The sequence below is a fragment of the Heloderma suspectum genome, chromosome 4, assembly GCF_057233095.1.
Source record: "Heloderma suspectum isolate Gila_16-S chromosome 4, 16-S_ref, whole genome shotgun sequence".
Taxonomy (NCBI): Eukaryota; Metazoa; Chordata; class Lepidosauria; order Squamata; family Helodermatidae; genus Heloderma; species Heloderma suspectum.
In genome coordinates this window covers 45,960,398-45,981,666 of record NC_139461.1, presented here as the reverse complement: position 1 = coordinate 45,981,666, position 21,269 = coordinate 45,960,398, and the positions used below count along the sequence as shown (strand labels likewise).

The following is a 21,269-nucleotide window of genomic DNA, read 5'->3' as shown; positions in this document are numbered from 1 at the left end:
GGGTTTCAGACTTTCAGCATAAATCTCAAGTCTACTCAGAAGTAAGTCGTAACTTTCCTGGGGAGTGTGAGGAAACAGTACAGCACAAGTTAAGCAACAAAAACAACACCCCCCCCCCAGCTCGTTTGCACACATCCCAGGGAGGGAAGGAGATGCTCCCTCAATTCAAACCACATGTCTGCCATGTAAAGGAGCCTATCCTAATCCTGCAAAGACAACCAAAAGCAGAAAGCCCCGGTAAGGATGTGGGCTGTTAGCTGACAGAGGGCGTCTCTGCATTAAGCAAAGTCCATGCTGGACTCTCAGACCCTTTAAACACATCAGGTGTGGGGAGGACTGTCCCCTCTATCCAAGGCATGATGTCAGTGCACAACTCTCACATGGCGTACTATTATATGGTGAAGAAGGTAAACCTCAAACACTATCCATCAACATGATCTGCACTGCAGATGGATACGATGATGCAGGTATCTTCATACTCTCAGCAGCACTGGGTTTCTCCTATGATAGATTATTTTAAAAGGAATTGCTCTATCCCATGGTGAGGCAGTTTCAGGGCTAGAAACATCTCCAGGTGCTGAGTAGACCTGGCAAGTGACAGTGATTCGACCAAACATTTATGAAATTGAGCCAGTAATTTGAGGAAAAACCGTTTCTTGAGATCCCCCCTCCTCAGTTTTGTTTCACTGAGTAAAACAAAACAAATCAGCAGATTTACTTGAGAGTAAATCCCATTGAACTCAGTGGGGCTTACATAGAACTGTACATGCATAGGATTACATTGTTCATTTCGATTCCACCCCCCTCACACACACACACACCTCCACCAAAAAATCTTTGGATCTTCTTTCAGATGAAGCATCTTTGGGTTTTTTTTTGCAAGACTTCCTTACTCATGTTCCTGGAAAAAAAGACAAATCAAAGCAAGCCATTTTGGACTTAAATGGCTTTGAAACAATCACTGTCATATTGAGCCAGCCCTAATTAAAAAAATAATAATCTGATGCTGTCAATTAAGAATCTGAAGCATATTTCAGCTCTGTTTGGGGCTGACACTTTAAAAGTTTGCGGTCGCTGTAAAAATGATTAGATGGCTTGCAGGAATTTCAGATATTTTTTCCAGCCTTGGGCACAGCCCATCCAGTGACATTGCTCATGCAGCTATGGATGCAGATGCAACCAGAAGAGCCAACATCTTTATTATATGTGAATGCTGGCAAATAAGGACCTGCCTGCCTGTGGGTTTCCTGTGTTGAGCTGTGATTTAGTGGGACAATATGGCAAGGGGATTACAAACCTGGAATGCAGCATGGATGGTGGCGCTTTTATACACAATGTATGGGTCTTTGCTGCGTAGAGCACGGGTTAGGAACAATGTTCCCTCTGGGGGCAGATTGCCCCCCTGTATGCCCTAGCCGTGGGCTGCTAAGGGTTGGAGGTGCTTTGAAAGTGATAAGCCAGATCCAGGTTTACTTACAAGGAGACTTTATTGAGTACTTACAGCACACAGGCGTACGGAGTGGTTGGATCAGACAGCTTCTCTGAACAAAGAACTGTGGTGCAAGATGGGTTTTATACCATACATGTTAGCAGTGAGGCAGCATGACAGAAGCAAGCATTAATTAGAGTTCATCACCAACATTCCCAGCATAGCCTAACAATGCTTGGTTCCCAGCACAGACACCTGTAGCTTTTAAGACAAACAGAGCTCCACTTCCCAGGTACATCAGAGACTCTGATAAGGTAAACGGTACCAGAAGTCGTTAGCATGGAATGTGATGAGGCAGCCATATTGACCTTTGATTCATCTTACAAGTGGGCTTGCAAGGAAATTGGGCTTAATAATGAACCAAAGCAGAGAGCATTATGGATCTCTAAGCCTCTCTAAACTACTATTAACTTGCTTACAGGCCTGGGGCCTTACACCCCCTGACCACTCATAGGCTGAATGATACTAGGGAGCGGGGCCCCCCTGATGATGTCAAGGGTGGAGCTCTCCCGCCTTTACATCAAAGGGTCCCCAGCCAAAGGCCTGGCTGGAGAGCCAACTTCACTTGTCCTTTGCCTTTGCCACGTGCACGGCTGCATGTGCAGTGCTTAGTGCACCACTCCACTTCCCAACTGTGAGGAACAGTAGCAGTACACTGATTAAGGGGCATCTCTTTGGGCATCTCTACATCTGCAGTTTATTGCACATTCATGATTGGCCACTCATGGAAGTATGCGGGTCCATTACATGACATCGTAATCCTCCAGTGATTTTATTTATTTATTTATTTATTTTATTAATCGCCCATCTGGCTGGTCACCCAGCCACTCTGGGCGATGTACAACAAAACAGTTAAAACAATAAAATTCTACATTAAAAATATCATAAAAAATACCCTAACCCACGCCGAATGCCTGCCTGAACAACCATGTTTTTAATGCGCTGTGGAAGCTCATTTTCCCGCCATTCCCCCTCGCCTATCCCATGTTACCCTTGAATGGAAAAAAAACAGTATTTTTTCAGCCTGTGCAATAGGAGCGCCATGGCCTGCCCTTGTACTTCTCCTGTAGTGCAAAACCCCCACTTTGTTTGGGGTTGTTGGGGGCACGGTCATGATGATGATGGCAGTGATGTTGGGGCAGTGGGTGTGTCGGTATACTGACCTGCTGGCTTGCTGCCATGCCGTGACTGCAGTGCATCGGTTTTTGCTCCCGACGTTGGCTGCTTACTCCACAACACAGAATGGCTGGCGTGCCAGCATTCCAGCATTTCGCTGGGAAACCAGTGCCTGCAGGGCAGGGTTCGGGCAGTTTGGTGGAGGTTGCTGTCCACCCACATTGCATGTCAATCACAATCAAACTATCAGTAATCTGAGAGGGGAGGAAAAGGGACAGGAATCAGGGAGGAAATTTTGCGATGCCCCCAGTGCCTGTAATCGCTTTTCACGAAATACTAGCCACCCCATAAAAAGTAAGGAACCGGAAAATAATGAGATAGGAACAACTGTGTAGAGCCCGAACTAATCCTGCAATGAAACCGGATGGAGAAAGCCCTGGTATTGATGCAGATTTCTGCTCCTGTGTGATGAACCCTCTTGTTTTCACTGATCTGAGCCACTCTGGAAGTCACTCAGTTTACACATGAACTTATATATGGATCCAAAGCCAATAAAAATCATTTGATTGACAAAGCCCTGGGAGAGCCTTGTTTCCAGAGTTATGGCAAGAGTTGTAAGGAGCCAGAATATGGTTCACAAGTTGGGTTTCATGCACTGCACTGGGGGCTACACCACACATGAGTTAGCGCAAACCTGGGTTTGCTACCTATTGTATGTTCAACTGGGAGCAATAGGCAATCCCAGCTCTCTGAAGACCGCAGGATGCTTGTCTTTTCAAATACCTCTTTGTCACATTCACATATGACCTTTCTAGGTGTGCTCTTGAAAAATCTTAGGTGTGACACCTAAAAAGCAGAAGAGGTTCAGAGGGCCTTAGAAGGCGGAGGGACTGTGCGCATTTCTACTTGTGGCTTTTATCCCACATGTTTACCAGGGCTTCTTATTCTGGATTCTTTGCAGGATTAAGATCAGCTCCTTTACATGTGCTTTTTTCCTGGGGCGGGGGTTCTTTCTCTGCCTTTCTATATGTTTCATTATACAGTCACTAGATGGCACTGTGATATAGTGGAATTGTGCAATTACACAAAGAGTTTAATTCAGGATATGCCAGACTTCCCCTGTTAAGGAAAAAAACCTGTGATAATGGTCACAAAGCACAGGAGAGGCCCTGCAGGATGACGATGTCATATAAAGAACCGCAAACCACCATGAGCGAGCAATCACAAGCACACAATAAAAGTCTCATGCAGAGATGCTCTGTAACTCAGTGGCAGAGCAGCTGCTTTGCATGTAGAAGGTCCCAGGTTCAACCCCTGGCTTCATCAGTTAAAAGAATCAGGAAGGGGGTGATGGGAAAGACCTCTGGCTGAGACCTCAGAGAGCCCCGGCAAGTCAGAATAGAGGACACTGTGCTAAATGGACAAATAGCCTTGCCTGTAAGGCGGCTTCCTGTGACTCTTGAAGCAGCCTCTGTAGTTGCCCCTTTAGCAGCAATTTGCAGGTGATGTCTTTTAGCTCCGTCCTGTGACAGTTATATGCTACCGGCTATGATAAGCATGACATAATGGTTTCTGCATATAAAGTCCTTCTTAAAGAGACAGGAAGGTTTCTCCCTTGCCCCTCCCTCGCCCTGCCCACCGGCTACTTTGCAACGATGCCAGTTCACCTGAAAAGATCTGCTTGTTCTTTTTCAGTGGGGATCAACTGTGCCAAGAGCGGGCCCTAGCAGCCTAATCCACAAACTCTTGGTTCAAAAAGGAATGCTTTAATTAAAGTATTGCATTACAGGAAGAAAGAAAGAACTATCTAGAGAAGTCAGCTCTAGCTCAACTCACAGAACTTATTTGCTAGCATCAGGGATTCAGAGCACTTTTTAATAAGTCCTTACTCTGGATAGAGAGAGACGGGTTCTGCATTGTGTTTTCCCTCCCGCACACACAAAGACAGAAACCCTTCTTTTCTTTTAAGTGTTGGCAAGGAGATGCTTGTCTAGCTGGGCACTTCCTGACTGTATTAGCATAGACCATCCCACACCGAACATACGCCCAGCACTACCTCATTTTAATGCTGGATCCAGGCCAAATGTACAAACACCACACTGAATATAAGGAGGAGAATGACTGCGAAGAGAATCATAAGCTGTCATAAGGCTAGGGCAGAAAAAAATATTGTGCTGCACATGAGGAGCCTTTAGATATTTGCATGGTTGAAAGCAAGCATACTTACTAGCAAACCTTTGCCACAGAAAGGGAAAGAAAGACAGAAAGACAGAACTGTGCTTCCCTTATAGATCTGAAGCTATAAGCTGTGAGAAGAATCTGCTGAAGTTCACACCGATCTGGTGCAATTCTATAGAGGTGTTTTTCTTCTTCCTCTTTTTCTACAGAAGAAGGAACTATATAAAGGGAAGGGACTAAAGCATGACAGGGACAAAGAGAAAAAGGGAAAATGCCATCTGGAGGAAGATCCATACCCTTCGCTATGAAGACTTCAAACTGTGGTGTGTAAGGAGGCTGCCTGTCCTGGAATGGGCGCCAAACTACAATTGGAGATCAGACCTGGTGCCCGATACAGTGTCTGGGATGATGCTCGCTGTTCAACAGGTGACACAAGGTACTGTGTTGGAAATTGCCTTTGGTGGCTTGTATTGCTTAAGCTCTCGTCTCAACTGTTAATGCTCTTTACCTCCTTGCTTCTTCTTTCCCGTGAGTACTGATGGAGATTGGTAGCCCTTCCCTTTCACGATCCTGGACCCATTATGTGTAACTTACAGCATAATCCTGGGCATATTTCCTCTGGAAGTAAATCCCCCTGTGTTCACTGGGGCTTACTCTTAGGTGGGGCTGCATGGAATTTCAGACTTATTCTTACTGAAATAAATGGGAATTTCTTGTCTTGGTCATATTATAGACCTGGGGATGGCACAACAATATTCCCCTTTAACATGGAAATATACCCCAAAATCAACATGTTTGACTGCATTTGTGAGAGTGTGTGTGTATGTGTCTGTGTGATCTCAGTCTTATAAAATGGGCTCAATTTAATGTTATATGCAAGACAGTTGTTTCTTATCTTTTTACTCAGACAGGAAAATTCTGCAAAATTCTTGTTTATGAAATGAAGCTTGTACTGCAAACCTATGCATGCAAATAACTCCCACTGTGTTCAGTGGGGTGTGCAATAAACTTTTTATTAATCTGTTTTTACCTGCCTCTGTCAGGGATAGCAATACTGTACAACATCAGCATGAGAACAACATAGTTGTACTGAACTGTCTTACAGGGTTGATGTAAGAATGACTGCTTATTCAGATAATAGAAGGGAAGTATTTTGAATGCTACGAAGCTCTACGTAAAGCTAAGTGTTGTAAATCTGGCCTGTCACCTTTAAAATAGCACCTTTCTCCTTTCCCGTTCAAAATGCACATATGAGAGAGAAATGGTGCAGAACAGAACAAACATTCGTATTCCCCCCAACATTACCTGCTACTACCTTGAAAAGAGCAGCCAACAAGCCACAGAGCTTCTGGTGCATAAAAAGGGCTCCCTGCTATATATTATTACCTGCAGCCAGGGGTACTGCACTTTATTACCTGTAGCCATGGCATGTTCATCTTCTGAGATGCACGGTGTCATGTTATATGTGACATCTCTTATCCTATCTCATCTTTGAAAGCTGTAATATAAACCAGGGTGGAGCTCCAATCCAGTTTGGTTGCCACAAGTAAGAAGAAGTCCCCACCTAGCTTATATATCTGGCTGTTTTTGCAGGTGAAAAGTGCAAAATGGCTTACATTGTTTCTAGAGAAATGAAGATTTCTGCCATGTTATTCAGGGCTATAGATCATTCAGAAGCAAGCATTTTGTGATAGTTGCTCTTTTACAGATTCCCCAACAGCTAGCCTTAGTTCTCATTCATGCATCCACAATTATAAGCGCTCCTTTAATTGAATTATTCTGCAGCTGGAACCAACCGGTTTGTGTAAGTATTTGTGCTTTTGGAATAATTAGGAACATCTGCATTGGCATGATTTAACTTTAAAGACCTTAATACTGTAGTACTGTAAAGGATCTTGTTTCACTGGTACATTCGTAGAAAACAATTGCAATTAAAATGCCGCTAATAATGGCATTTTAGAAGCCAACCAAAATACTGAATTAAGAAAGAGGCAACACTTGGTAGAACTTCTTTCCAGCCTTTTTGTGAACTTCCACAAAATAAATTCTTAGATCTTTATTAATTACAGCTTTAAAAAGCTCAGGCGAAGCTGAAGAAAAGTGCCCCTTAGAACATAAGAAGCTGCCTTTATATCAGGCCAGGCCATTGGTTCATGTAGCCCAGTAATGTGTCCTCTGACTGGGTGCACTTCTCCAGGTTCTCAGGCACAGACCTTTCCTGTCACCTGCTTCCTGATCCTTTCTGTGTGTTTTTTAAGCTGGAGATGCCAGGAATTACACTTGTGACCATCTGCATGCTAAGCATGTGTCCTACCACTGAGCTATATCCCTTGATTATTTCAGTTGGGCCTGTCTGTAGCCTATGACAAATGTAAGAAGAACCCTGTTAGATTGGACCAAAGATCCATCTAGTGCACCATTCTCTTTGAAACAGATGCCACCAGATGCTCAGAGGGAGTTTACAAGGAGGACATGAAGGTAACAGCCCTGTCTGTTCTTTTGTCCCCAGCGTCTGGAATTCAGAGGTATATTACTTCTGAGCATAGTGACACCACCTAGCTGTCATGACTAATACTATTATCCATTATCCATAACCCTTTTTAAAGCCATCTAAGCTAATGGCTATCACCACAGCTGATGGCAGTGAATTCTGTAAGTTGTGCATTGTGTGAAAGAGGGCTTCCTTTTGTCTGTCCCAAAACTAGTAATGCAGCATTCAACCAGTACATAGCTATTTTCACCCAGTGTCCTTTTAGGTCCTTTTCTCATGGTATCTTTGCAACATAGGAGCCATTGCAGCATGGCTACTTCCTGTGACACTCGGGCAATGTCTAAAGTCCTTGGCCACTTAGGAAAAATCCATGCTGCAGCTTGTCCCCACAGCAATGGTGCTCCAGTTTCCAGGACACTGGTGTTGGGAAGTGTTAACAAATGGCCTCTTGGTACATGTATACAGGGATATGCTCATCTAAGGGATCTTTTTACTTTGATCATAGTGTATTTTGGGAGATTTGTCCCAATGATGTCTATTCCAAAAGGGGGTTATTTTATTGAACACGCAGGAATAAAAATTCTACATAATCGTTACTGTGGGAATTAACTGATTAGTAATAGGCACTATATGAACTCCAGGATGGAATTAATCAGTTTATATACCACAAACAATCTTAAGCATAGTAAGCAGATAAAGCTTAATATGCTTAGACATCCATGCACAGGACCCAAAAGATGGGGAAATTAGCTCAATGGGCTGCTTGGTGTCTAAACCGAGGGCTGCTGTGCATGGACAGCTAGGCCATGGACATGTGTGGGGAGTCTAGATTGGGTTGACTGTGGTTCCGGGGGAAGCTGAAAAACACAGGGCTAGGCAAAGCTGGGTTCTAGGGCTTCCTGGGAGAGAGAAGGGAAAAGGAAAGAGGCACAAGAGAGAAAGATTAGCAAGGCCAAGGAGACACAGGATACCTAAAGCCATTTGTCTTTAGATATAGGTGAAGCACAGCAGCTAGTCACCATGGCAAGAGTGGAGGGCAGGACGACTGGGGTAGCTAACGTCAGAACACTAATTTCCAGCAGCTTGTGTGCCAGCCAGAAATTGGGTCTCCCTGTTTCCTGTTCCAGATCTTTCTTGTGAATCCCTAGGTTCACTGAGACTCCTGATTACTTTGTCTGTTGCCCAAATATCCTAGGGGATTTTGACAACCCAAGGGGTGCAGGGCCTGAAGAGGAAACAAGAAGAATCACAGAATGGGAGACTGGCCATGATCTTTCCCACTGGTTGATCAGGGCAAGGCTGCACTAAAGGCTTCCAGGCCTCCAACCAAAACTGGTTAAAAGATAGACCTAATTTGTATAGACATTCACACAATCACTCAACAAAAAAGTGAGTAAAAAGGGTTGGAGGCTACGATTTGTAGGAAGGACCTCCAGAAGATACGATCGGTTCTGAAAGATACCTTTTCCCTGGGTCCGGATGGATCAACCTGGAGATGGAGCTGGGGTGTGGGGAAACTCCTGCGACTGCTGAGGGAAGGAGCCTTGAGAGAGGCTGTAGGTGAATGGGGACCTAGGTGGCCAGAAGAACTGGTGTGTTTGGTAAGAAAGGATTGATGAAGTGCTGTGGCAGAACCCCAGGTTCTGTGGCTTAAAGTGATTTCAGCAAGGGAACGAGTGCCAACCGATGGAGCCAGGGCACTGAGCTTGACATGCACCAAGAGAGTGTGGTACCAAAACTTTGGGAGGCCAGGAACCAACAGAGCTTGCCTTGAACCAGGAGTGTATAGCGCCAGGACCTTGGGAGGGACAGGAATGTGATTTCAGCAAAGAAGTAAGTTTGAGAGCCAGTGAAACTGGTAGGCATTACTGGAACACTGAGGACCTGAAGTCCAGGGTTCTTAGGATCTAAAGAGTATACCTTTAAATCTGTAGGGGCTTTAACCCTTCACCCCCTCACACACACCACAGGCCCAATTCAGACTGGGTCTCTTGTGCCTACTCAAGAATAAAAATGAAAAAGGTGTAGCTGCTAGATACGGATTTAAAGTAATATCTGTTTTGTACCTTATAGTGTTTCTGCACAATCAAACAAAAGGGACAAGTACTCTGGCCAAGATGAATATTAGCCTTAGGGCTTCTTTACACTGAGTTCTTATCCTGCAATTGAGATTGCTCCTTCACAGATGTTTGTGGGCTCTTTTACGGATGTTTGTGGGCTCTTTACATGATGCTGTGACCCTCCTGCACTAAATGCCCTTTGTTCCATTTTAAAATAGATCGCAAACAATGAGCTATCAAATTACTCTGGTGCGGTCCACTTCAGTTTCCTCCGTGAAAAGAGTTAAAGTGGCAAGAAGAGGAGCGAGTTCAATGAAAGATATGGAAGAGTCAGATATGGGGAGAAGGAGGAGGAAGGGGGTGAGGGAAAAGGGAGTCTTCGTGAACCTGCATTTAAAACAGAAGCAGAAAGCCCCATTTTAAATGCAGGATTTTAGGCCGGTGTAGGCCCTTAGACAAAAACAAACAAAATGAGGTGGAGGGCACAGTTTTGGCTAGAAAGAGCAATAGTCTCAATAGGGCGGACTGCTCTGCCCAAACCTACTCAAGACAGGGCTAACTCTAATCAAACCGGGACTTCTCTGCAATTGCAGTGCTTAGGAGTGGGGAACCTCCACTAGACCACTCTACTTATCACTAATTATGCAACACCTTGGAGGCATGCCACTCTTTGCTTGGTGTGTATTCATGCCTACCTCCTGATAACTCATTAATCGTGAGGCACTCTATTTTAATGTGGCTGATTAAATAATATTGCTAACTCTTGATTGGAGTAGAGTACCAGAAATCCCTGACGTTGTGGCAGGAATGCTTGCTTTGGCCTCCAGCCATTCCAGCTGGAGATGCACTCCCTTCAACGCAGGGCACCAGGCTGAACTTCTTAAAGCAGCAGCTCATCATATCAAATGCTGGGGGGTGGGGGGAGTGTCTCTCAGGCTTTTATGCCAAGCAGCCTGCCAACAGAAGAGGCCAAGTTGTAGTTCCTCCCATGCATGGCTGTGGGCTTCTGACATTACCTTCATGGTGCAGGAAGGAGCCACAAGAAGTCGTGAAGATAACACAAGAGAGGTAGGAGGCCTAAAGCCTTAATTGCCCTTCAACATCATCTCATAGGCCAAAGTGTCTGTCTTTGCCAATCCCTGGGCAACTTGTCCCGCTGGCTAACCGTTCTAAGAGAAGAAAGTGTTTTTTAGATACCCGCAGATTACATTTGCTTTCCTGTTAATATGAATCCACAGGATTCCATCCTCACACCATTACCTTTAACTGTCATGCCCTGACTGTAGGAGTCCTCCTCAGAGGAGGAACTAGAGGCCCCAGAAACCCAGGGTACCCCAAACCAGAGACTGCCACCAGACCCACAGGAGCCTGAACCCTTGGAAAAAGTGGTTGCAGGACCACCCCTGTCAGGAGAAGGGGACTCTGCCTCTGAGGCAGGGGCTGAGCCATCCCCTGATCCCTGGGCGCATCGTTGCCTCAAGTGACAGGCTAGTGGGGCTCCTCTGTAAAGGAGCACTCGCCTCCAGAAAAGGTCTCCTCAGGAGAAAGGGACTCCTCAGGAGTAGGCTCTGGAAAGGGAGCTCTGATTGCTGCAGCTGAGTGCTCGGTGGGGTCCAGCTGGCTTTCGGCTTAAAAGCCTTCACTAGAAACCCAGACAGTGTTGGAACAACTTGGTCTATCCAGTGCCTGCTGTGTCCCTTGCCTCCACAATTATGCCCTGTGATTGATGCTCTGCTTCCTGACCTTCTGGACTGCTTAATGATCCTGCTTCTGGACTGTGTAATGTACCTGACTGATTTACTGTGTTTGACCTCTTGCTTGTTACCTTGGCCCCATCAACGTGAGCCTTTTACTCTAGGGCAGCTGCGAGTCAAGATCCCTCAGGAAAGATGATGTAGTTGCCACTTCACAGCCATCCATGGTTTTTTCCTGGAAACTGTGGATTTTCAAGGTGGCGTTATGCTGCAGTTTTGGGGGGTTGCTGCAGGTTTGTCCCTTCCCAGAACTGACTTCGCATTTTGCAGTGGGCCTGTTGATGTGCTTGCATCGCTCTCTGATGCCCCTTTACTCCCCCCATCCCTTTGCAGCTGTGCAGTTACAGAGGCATAGAGAGGCGTTTTCAGTTATTTAATCACATTTTGGCACCTTCGTATCTTTGCAACGGTTGCTTTTGGACTCAGTGCCCAAGGGCTGGGGGGGGGGTCCCTTGGGGGAGGACCATCTTCGCTCTGGCCACCATTTTGGAGTGATGGGTAGGCATGTACTGCTCACGCTTGTGAGTGCGAACCATCACGAGAGTCTCGGGCTGGGGAACTGACAAATAGATGGTGTGGAAATGAAGGAGCACAAAACACTCACGTTTTACCTAACGAGGGACGGAAAAACATAGCAGAGCTCCTCAAATATAAAACAGCCAATGAAGTGTTGCACCCACATGCTCATGGGACTGCACAGCTGCACATTTAAGTATCATGGCAAAAAAAAGAACATTGTGAGTCTGTTAGGGAAGCCCGCAGTAAATTGTGAGTGTATCGTAGGGGATAGTAGTTCGAAGCCGCATTGCTGCGCAGTTGCAACAGGGTGGGTGGTGAAAACGGTGCCATGTAGATGGATCCCTTGACTACTGCTGTTGCTGCCTGATCCTCATTGACTGACTGTGTTCTGACCTCTGCCTGGATTTTGACCACTCTTGCCTTAATCTAAACCTCCTTGGCCTGAAATCTGTGTACCTGACCATTTGCTTGCCAACTTGACTATTCTATTGCATCGCTCCCTGTATTTGCTTACGAACAACCAAGACTCTATCTAGAGCAGGACATTAAGAAATGTATTCTGGCAAGGTGTATTATTCATTCTGCCCTGGCACAGAATGTTTCTTACTCATGTAATTTCTAAATGCTAGTGAGAAACTACTATGAAAAGCTGAGAAGAGGGATGGAATTAATATAGCTTGGGTGTTAATCCTGTAGCATACACAAACAGCAGGAGCATCAAATTTAAATAATTGTTGGTATTACTCATATTTGTTTACCACTTAATATAATGAAATCTCTAAACAGTTTACATGTACAAATATTAAAAACCACAGTTAAAACAATTACAACTACAAAAACAAAGATCCATAAATAAAAAGGCACAATGAAAAGAAGCAATAAAACAGGGCAATGTCATGATAATCAATTACAAGCCAGAGAAAGAATGTAAATGGGTTGTGTGCCAAACTCTCCATTCAGAACATGCCCAACCTTTTCACTGAAAACTGGTGGTTTTGATGGGGTGGGAGTGGCAAGCCAGTGGAAAGAGCAGTAGCTAATTACTGAATGCACCCCTTGCCAACCAATCTCAATAGTCAAAGGCAGCATATACTAATGCAAACAAAGTGTGTGTGTGTGAGTGTGAGGGAGAGGGAGTTGACCCTTTCCTCTTGTGAAGTTTTTCAACTGAATATACCTCCCCAAGTAGGGGCAAAAAGCAGCACTTTGGAACAGTTTGTAGCCTCCCCTGCTGCTGCAAAACAACAAAAAGCACCAGCAGCAAACTACATGTGACTGACTGAGTGTCTTGTGTCGTTTGGTCCAGAGTGAGACAGAAAATCAGTTTTCAGGTCACGTTGGTCTTCCTCCCAAATGTTAGTTGGTACAAATGATATTGGAGCTCCAACAATCTTTCAGTTAGCATAATTCCAGGCAGATATTTTGGCAAGTAACAGAGCAATTGCCTAGATGGGGATGATCCATAAAATAGATCTTGTGTTGTGGTGGCAAGGGGTTAGTGAAGTTATGGCAACGGCACAATTTAAGTAATGGTTAAAATGGGGACAACGTTTGACAGTGGGTGAGGGAAGTTGAACAGAGCAGTAATGTGTGACATACTTTATCAGCAGTCCCCAGAAACACTCTTGGGGCTGGTTTTCATATTACAAACACCACTTGAAACGGTGACCTGGTTTGCACATTACTCTAACCCATGGTTTCTTTAACCCATGGTGTGTTGTCCTACCCAGGGTTTGTCTGGCAGGCGATCGAACAAACTGTGGTTTGTTTTCTAAATCCCTGGATTGTTTATTTTCCTCTTCTTTACCTGCTCCCTTCCTGTATCCTTAACGCCTTATCAGTGCTGTAGTACTGGTGGCGACAGGAAGCTCTGGCGTAGGCTGGTCCATGAAGTTACGAAGAATCAGAAGCAACTGAGCAAACAAACAACAACAAGTACTAGAATGTAGAGCAGCTGGGTTTTTGACCACTCTTGCCTGCAGCCTCTAGTCTGGCGAACCAACCCATCAACATCCCATGGTTCTGGGTTCACACATAACGATAACCCATGGTTTAAACAACCCAGAGTTCACTACCTGCAATAAAACATGGGTTCTCGTTATGGGTTGTTCATAGTTAACAAAACATGGTTTGTTAGCATGGCTGGTTTCGCACATCACAACAACCCAGAATGGGCTAAATAAATCATAGGTTAGCAGTATGTGTGAACCAAATCATTTTCTGTGATATAGCTACCGCACAGAGTGGCTGTAATGTGGCAAGTGGCTTTTATCATATTTCTTTTATTTATTTAATTCCATTTGCCTTTCTTCTTAAGGCAGCATACATACGTTCCTATGAAGTCTCCTATCCAGGCTCTGACCAGATCCAGATCTGCTTAGCTTCAGCAGATTACTTCATCATGGTCCTTCAGACCTGGCTCTGGCTTGGACCGTGCATCTTATCTCCATTGCACAGTGTTTCCATATCACCATCAGCCACTACCAGTCATGTCTGCAGTGGTGTGGACATTCTTCACACCATGTGGGCAATCCACCTGGTAAGCTGTTCTACACCTTAAAAGACTTCTTGATTAATTAAAAACATTTTAAATCATCTGTCTGGTTTCTATCTTAATTGCCTTAAGAAGAAAGGCAGTTAATTGACTAATTGGATAAGAACCAGGCAATCAATCAATTCATCTTAAAAAAATTAACATATTGCAAAATTTTGTGAATCCTGTTTTGAGAATCTGGAGAGGGACAGTGTCAAGAAGAACTTACAATTTGATGAATAAAATAATGTCTCTCATAATTAGAAAGGAAGGGCATATTTCATGGAAACTGTCCCTCTCCAGATTCTCAAAACAGGATTAATCAGATGATGAAGTGTGGGATATTTGAGCAAAGCAACAAGTCTCAATGGTCTTATAGGCCCCTTCTAACCCTACTGTGATTCTATGATGACAGGGGCATCCAAAATAAACAAGTTCAACGACCATTAGTATTACGAAAGACACAGTTATTAAATATATATATCATCTGTGCATTGCCCCTTTTTGGTAGCTTGTTGTACTTATTACTAAAGGAGAGGAATGCCATAATATGCCGTAATACCTTTATATGGCAAAATGTCTGTTGGGTTTGCATTCAAATTGGAAGGAAAAGTATTTTTTTTTTCTCTCCTGGTTTATTATCCCCTTTGGCTGACAGGAGATGGCATATCTCTACTCCTTGCACAGTGGTAGATCCTTCAATTTATTTATTTTATTTCTATACTGAGTTTCATATTCTTTGCTTGTTACTGGCATCACTGATTAACCCATGGCTTAATGAATGAATGAACTGATCCAGTTAACTGACTGAAGTTCACAGCTCTACTTATAATTCCTTAGAGAGTCCCCAAACAGCCATCTGACCAGATGTTCTGGCTGAGGAGAGAGAGATTTTATGATGATCCACGTTTTCTTTTACTCATATCACAACCACTTTCTCCAAAATTGTGACCACAAGTTCCAGGTAGAGAAGTTGGTCTTAATCCTCGGGTTCCCACGAGGCTGATGATTTTTAATAATGTAGCTTTTGCTAGCTCTTTCCCCCCACCCAATCCCTGCCCGCAGGCCATAAAAATCTCCCTTTTTATTCCAGTTGTTCAGTGTAATTGAAAAGAAGAATAAAAGGCATCAGCGTTCTTAAAACAAAGTTAGCTAGCAAAGGATCTGAGCCATCTGCTGTGGGACAAAGCCCATTGATTACCTAAGGTAGCTCTAAATCTTGTACTTGGCTTAAAGGTTCCTCAGAAAGCCAAGGAACTTAAAACTTCATGAGTTGGCAAAAACCCTAGAATTTGGCAGTCTTTCTTAGGCCGCTGGTGTACATGCTTGAAACTTGTACTTAAAAACTGGAGAAATGGATCATGTATCTCCATGAGAGTTGCATCCAGCAGCTTCTGAAACTCCAGAAGGCTAAGTGTATCAGTTTAACTCAAAAGATGCAGAGGAACAGTCCTTGTAGATGCTAGCACTCCTGTAAAATATGCTAGCTCTCTAATCCTGCAGTGTATCACCCAGACAAAATTAGGAATGTTTACATTCCATTGAAATCGGTTGTATTTACATGCTTAACAATGCAATCCTATGCTTGTCTACTCATATATAAAGACCATTCAGCTCAGTTGGAATTATTCCCAATAGGACCGCAGCTGAAGTGTATGCTCAAACCCAATGTGATTGTAACTGGATTGATGTATTAAATTGGCATCCTGACCTTCGTCCAAGGTACTCAGAGCGAGCTGTGTGAGGCTCCTGTATGGTCTTTCCATACCAGTCCTGGCTAGACCTAGCTCTGCTTAGCTTCAGAGAGGTGAAAATATTGATGGCCTGGACCCTTCAGATCATTTGTGGGTACAGAATATTGCTTGTATCTGAGGCTCCTAATAATTAAACTTTATCCCTGTTGTTAGTTTTGGGTCTCTGCAAAATTATTGAAAATGCAGCCTTTGTTTTCAGTGACAAACAGTAAGATAAGAACAAGATAGAAGGGAAAGAAGAAACAGGAGGGAAAGTTTTTATGTATCAGATGGACAAGGAGTTAATTTATCAAACCACAACAGTTGCCATGTTGGGGCAAAATCGTTGTAGTCAAACCAGTCCAGAAAGGCATCCCATATTTTTAATTACTTTTTTTTTTTTGTAAATTGCAACAAAAACAGACCAGGAAAAAAATAAAATACAACAACAGCAAACAATATATAACTAAATGCATTAAAAGTATCAATTTCAATTGACTGCAGCATTCTATAAAAAGTAGATTATAATAAACTTCAGTAAAAGAAGACCAAATATTCCATATATACATCCATTCATGAGTAGCACCTATATATCACCCTTTTGAATGTTGATAGCATTGTGAGGTCCTCAATCCACTGCATTATAGGAGGTGAGCATGTATCCTTCCAGTGTTGTAGTATCAGCCTTTTGGCTGTTAAAAGGACACAGAGAATTGATTTATGATGACCATGTGTTACCTTCCAGGAAGCAGGTAAATAATTAAAAATTTGCACATCAGTAAATATTAAAGAATGTCCCAATACAGAGCTTATCAGTATAATAACTTCCTCCCCAAAATAGGGCTACTATTGGGCATTTCCAAAACATATATTTAAAAGAAGCGTTAGCTGTATTACACCTACAACAATTAGCCGAGTTAGACAAACCTTTATTAAAGCGACATTTCCGGTCTATTGGAAACCACAACAAGAGTTTTTGCTGAATAAGACATAACCTAAGATCCATAGATGCTTCAGATACAGATGCTAAAGCAGAGATCCACTGATTAGGCAAAATGGGACAATCCAGTTCCCTATTTTATATACAAGACCCTGTGTCTCGTATTTACTGATAATAAGTATTTAAAAAACATAAATTGTGGACTGATATAACTCATCAGCTTCAATAAGTGTTTCCAGTAGCAAAGGGGACTCTGAGGATGTGAAAGTGGCAGGACCAAATCTAAATTCAATTGCAAGTATTGCCATTCAGCCGTAGGAGGTAGATCAAATTTTTCTCGCAAAGCCAAGAATGACAAAAAGTCATCATCAACACCTGATAATTGATCCAAGGTCAAAATCTTATCCACCCAGGTCTGCCACAAAAACGCTTTCTTTGCAATTTTTAAAATCTGGATTTCCCCATAAAGTCAATTTGGCATGGGAAAATGGATCAAACTGTAATTGGTGTGACATTATATGCCACATGTCTCTAACGGCCGGAATTGTGGGAGGAACCCTATCCATTCTAATGTGCAAGAACCTTGTGCTATTCATGTGCAGAGAGGCTCCAGACAGGAAGATTCCAAAACTAACCAAGGTGGAAAATCTAATCTAAGTGCAAAATACTAAAATTTAGTTGTTGTTGTTGTTGTTGTTGTCGTTCAGTCGTGTCCGACTCTTCGTGACCCCATGGACCATAGCACGCCAGGCCTTCCTGTCCTGCGCTCTCTCCCGGAGCGTGCTCAAGTTCATATTCATTGCATCCGTGATGCTATCTAGCCATCTCATCCTCTGTCGTCCCCTTCTCCTTTTGCCTTCAGTCTTTCCCAGCAGCAGGGTCTTTTCCAGAGAGTTTTCTCTTCGCATTAGGTGGCCAAAATATTGGAGCTTCAGCTTCATTATCTGTCCTTCCAATGAGCACTCAGGGTTGATTTCCTTTAGGATGGACTGATTTGACCTCCTTGCAGTCCAGGGGACTCGTAAGAGTCTTCTCCAGCACCACAGTTCGAAAGCATCAATTCTTCGGCGCTCAGCCTTCCTTATAGTCCAGCTCTCACAGCCATACATTACTACTGGGAAAACCATAGCTTTGATTAGACGGACCTTTGTCGGCAAGGTGATGTCTCTGCTTCTTACTATGCTGTCTAGGTTGGCCATAGCTTTCCTCCCAAGGAGCAAGCGTCTTTTAATTTCATGGCTACAGTCACCGTCTGCGGTGATCTTGGAGCCCAAGAAAGTAAAATCTGTCACTGCTTCCATTTCTTCCCCTTCTATATGCCAGGAAGTGATAGGGCCAGATGACATGATCTTAGTTTTTTTAATGTTGAATTTCAAACCAGCCTTTGCACTCTCCCCTTTCACCCTCAACAAGAGGCTCTTTAGATCCTCTTCACTTTCTGCCATTAGGGTGGTATCGTCTGCATATCGCAGGTTGTTGATAATTCTCCCAGCAATCTTAATTCCGACCTCTGATTCATCCAACCTGGTGTTTCTCATGATGTACTCTGCATATAAATTAAATAAGCAGGGTGACAATATGCAGCCTTGTCATACTCCTTTCCCAATTTGGAACCAATCGGTTGTTCCATGTCTGGTTCTTACTGTTGCTTCTTGACCCTCGTACAGGTTTCTCAGGAGACAGGTAAGGTGGTCTGGTACTCCCATCACTTTAAGAATTTGCCACAGTTTGTTGTGATCCACACAATCAAAGGCTTTAGTGTAGTCAATGAAGCAGAAATAGACGTTTTTCTGGAATTCTCTTGCTTTCTCCATGATCCAGCGAAAGTTGGCAATTTGATCTCTAGTTCCTCTGCCTCTTTCAAACCCAGCTTGTACTTCCGGTAGTTCTCGGTTCGCATACTTCTGAAGCCTAGCTTGTAGGATTTTGAGCATCACCTTGCTGGCATGTGAAATGAGCGCAATTGTGCGGTAGTTTGAACACTCTTTGGCGTTGCCCTTCTTTGGAATTGGAATGTAAACTGACCTTTTCCAGTCTTGTGGCCACTGTTGAGTGTTCCAGATTTGTTGGCATATTGAATGCAGCACTTTAACAGCATCATCTTTTAGGATTTTAAATAGCTCAGCTGGAAGACTGTCATCTCCGCTAGCTTTGTTGTTACTAATGCTTCCTAAGGCCCACTTGACTTCACTCTCTAGGATGTCCGGCTCAAGTTCAGTGACCGCACTCTCATGGCTATCAGGGACATTCAGATCTTTCCTGTATAGTTCTTCTGTGTATTCTTGCCACCTCTTCTTAATCTCATCTGCTTCTGTTAGGTCCCTGCCTTCTTTGTCCTTTATCATGCCCGTCTTTGCACAAAACGTTCCCTTGAGATCTCCAATTTTCTTGAAGAGATCTCTAGTCTTTCCCATTCTGTTGTTTTCCTCGATTTCTTTGCATTGTTCATTTAAGAAGGCCTTCTTGTCTCTCCTTGCTATTCTCTGGAACTCTGCATTCAGTTGGGTATATCTTCCCCTTTCTCCCTTGCTTTTCGCTTCCCTTCTTTCCTCAGCTACTTGTAAAGCCTCATCAGACAGCCACTTGGCTTTCTTGCATTTCTTTTTCTTTGGGACGGATTTCGTTGCTGCCTCCTGAACAATGTTACGGACCTCCGTCCATAGTTCCTCAGGCACTCTGTCTATCAGGTCTAATCCCTGAAATCTATTCCTCACCTCCACTGTATATTCATCAGGGATATGATTTAGGTCATACCTGAATGGTTTAGTGGTTTTCCCGACGTTCTTCAATTTAAGCTGAAATTTTGCAAGAAGCAACTCATGACCTGAGCCACAGTCAGCTCCAGGTCTTGTTTTTACTGACTGTATGGAGCTTCTCCATCTTTGGCTGCAAAGGACATAATCAATCTGATTTCGATACTGACCATCTGGTGACGTCCATGTGTAGAGTCGCCTCTTGTGCTGTTGGAAAAGAGTGTTTGCTATGATCAGCATGTTCTCTTGGCAAAACTCTATTAGCTTTTGTCCTGTTTCATTTTGTACACCAAGGCCATGCCTGCCTGTTATCCCGGTGATTTCTTGACTTCCTACTTTAGCATTCCAATCCCCTATGATGAAGAGGACATCTTTTTTTGGTGTTAGTTCTAGAAGGTGTTGTAGGTCTTCATAGAACCGATCAACCTCAGCTTCTTCGGCCTCAGTGGTTGGGGCATAGACTTGAATTACTGTGATGTTGAATGGTTTGCCTTGGATTCGTACTGAGATCATTCTATCATTTTTAAGATTGTACCCCAGTACTGCTTTTCCCACCCTTTTGTTGACTATGAGTGCTACTCCATTTCTTCTAAGGGATTCTTGCCCACAATAGTAGATATGATGGTCACCTGAATTAAATTCGCCCATGCCTGTCCATTTTAGTTCGCTGATTCCCAAGATGCCGATGTTCAATCTTGCCATCTCATGTTTGACCACCTCCAGCTTACCTTGATTCATTGATCTGACATTCCAGGTTCCTAAACAATATTGTTCTTTACAGCATCGGATTTTCTTTTCACCACCAGACACATCCACAGCTGAGTGTCCTTTCGGGTTTGGCCCAGCTGCTTCACTCTTTCTGGCGCTAGTTAGAAATACCCTCTGCTCTTCCCCAGTAGCATATTGGACACCTTCCGACCTGAGGGGCTCATCTTCCGGCGTCATATCTTTTCACCTTGTGATATGTTCCATGGGGTTTTCTTGGCAAGAATACTGGAGTGGGTTGCCATTTCCTTCTCCAGTGGACCACATTCAACAAATGGGCCAGGTGATATATAGCAAGATCCAGAAAGCCAAACCCACCTTCATTAATTGGAAGTTGCATTCTTTTCAAAGATATTCATGGTAGGGAGGGCCCCCCTCCATTTTTTTTAACAAAGCATTGAGTTTTTGGAAATATATGCCAAGTGTAAGTAGAGGAATCCCACAAATAACATACACAATCCGAGGTATAATATCTGTCTTAAGTGCATTAACCTTGCCCCACAAACTCAGTTTTAAGGATGTCCATCTATATCTCATGAAATCTCAATCAACTTATTTACATTTAGTTTGATCGAGATACATCTATGGGGATAAGTATTCCCAAATAGGTAATAAAATTTGGGCACCATCGCCAATGATTAACTAATATACTAGGCTATACACCATCTCCAGTCAGCATCATTCCAGACTTTGATCAGTTAACTGAATAGCTGGACAAATCACCAAAAGTACTGATCAATTTCATCAAAGCTAGAACCAGATGACTGGAGTTTTGAGATAAACAGCAAAAGATCATCAGCATTAAGGCATCCCATATGCTATGAAATTTGTCCAAGATCTTTGATGCCACTTCTAGAATTTCTGCTACCCATCATCGATATCGGATGGAGAGTGGGATTTTCAAACACATAAGCCCAGTCACGTAGCAACTAAGCCAG

At 43.5% G+C, this 21,269-nt stretch overlaps 1 protein-coding gene across 2 annotated transcripts in view; it reads left to right on the top strand.

Moving 5' to 3' along the window:
* Positions 1-21,269, top strand: part of SLC26A7 (solute carrier family 26 member 7) — a 139,625-nt gene that overhangs the window by 13,545 nt on the left and 104,811 nt on the right. For both annotated transcript variants that reach the window (XM_084848013.1, XM_084848014.1), the window contains exon 2: positions 4,993-5,219. In XM_084848013.1, the coding sequence (XP_084704139.1) occupies positions 5,027-5,219 (193 nt within the window). In that variant the 5' untranslated portion in view covers positions 4,993-5,026. The remainder of the gene's footprint in view (positions 1-4,992; positions 5,220-21,269) is intronic.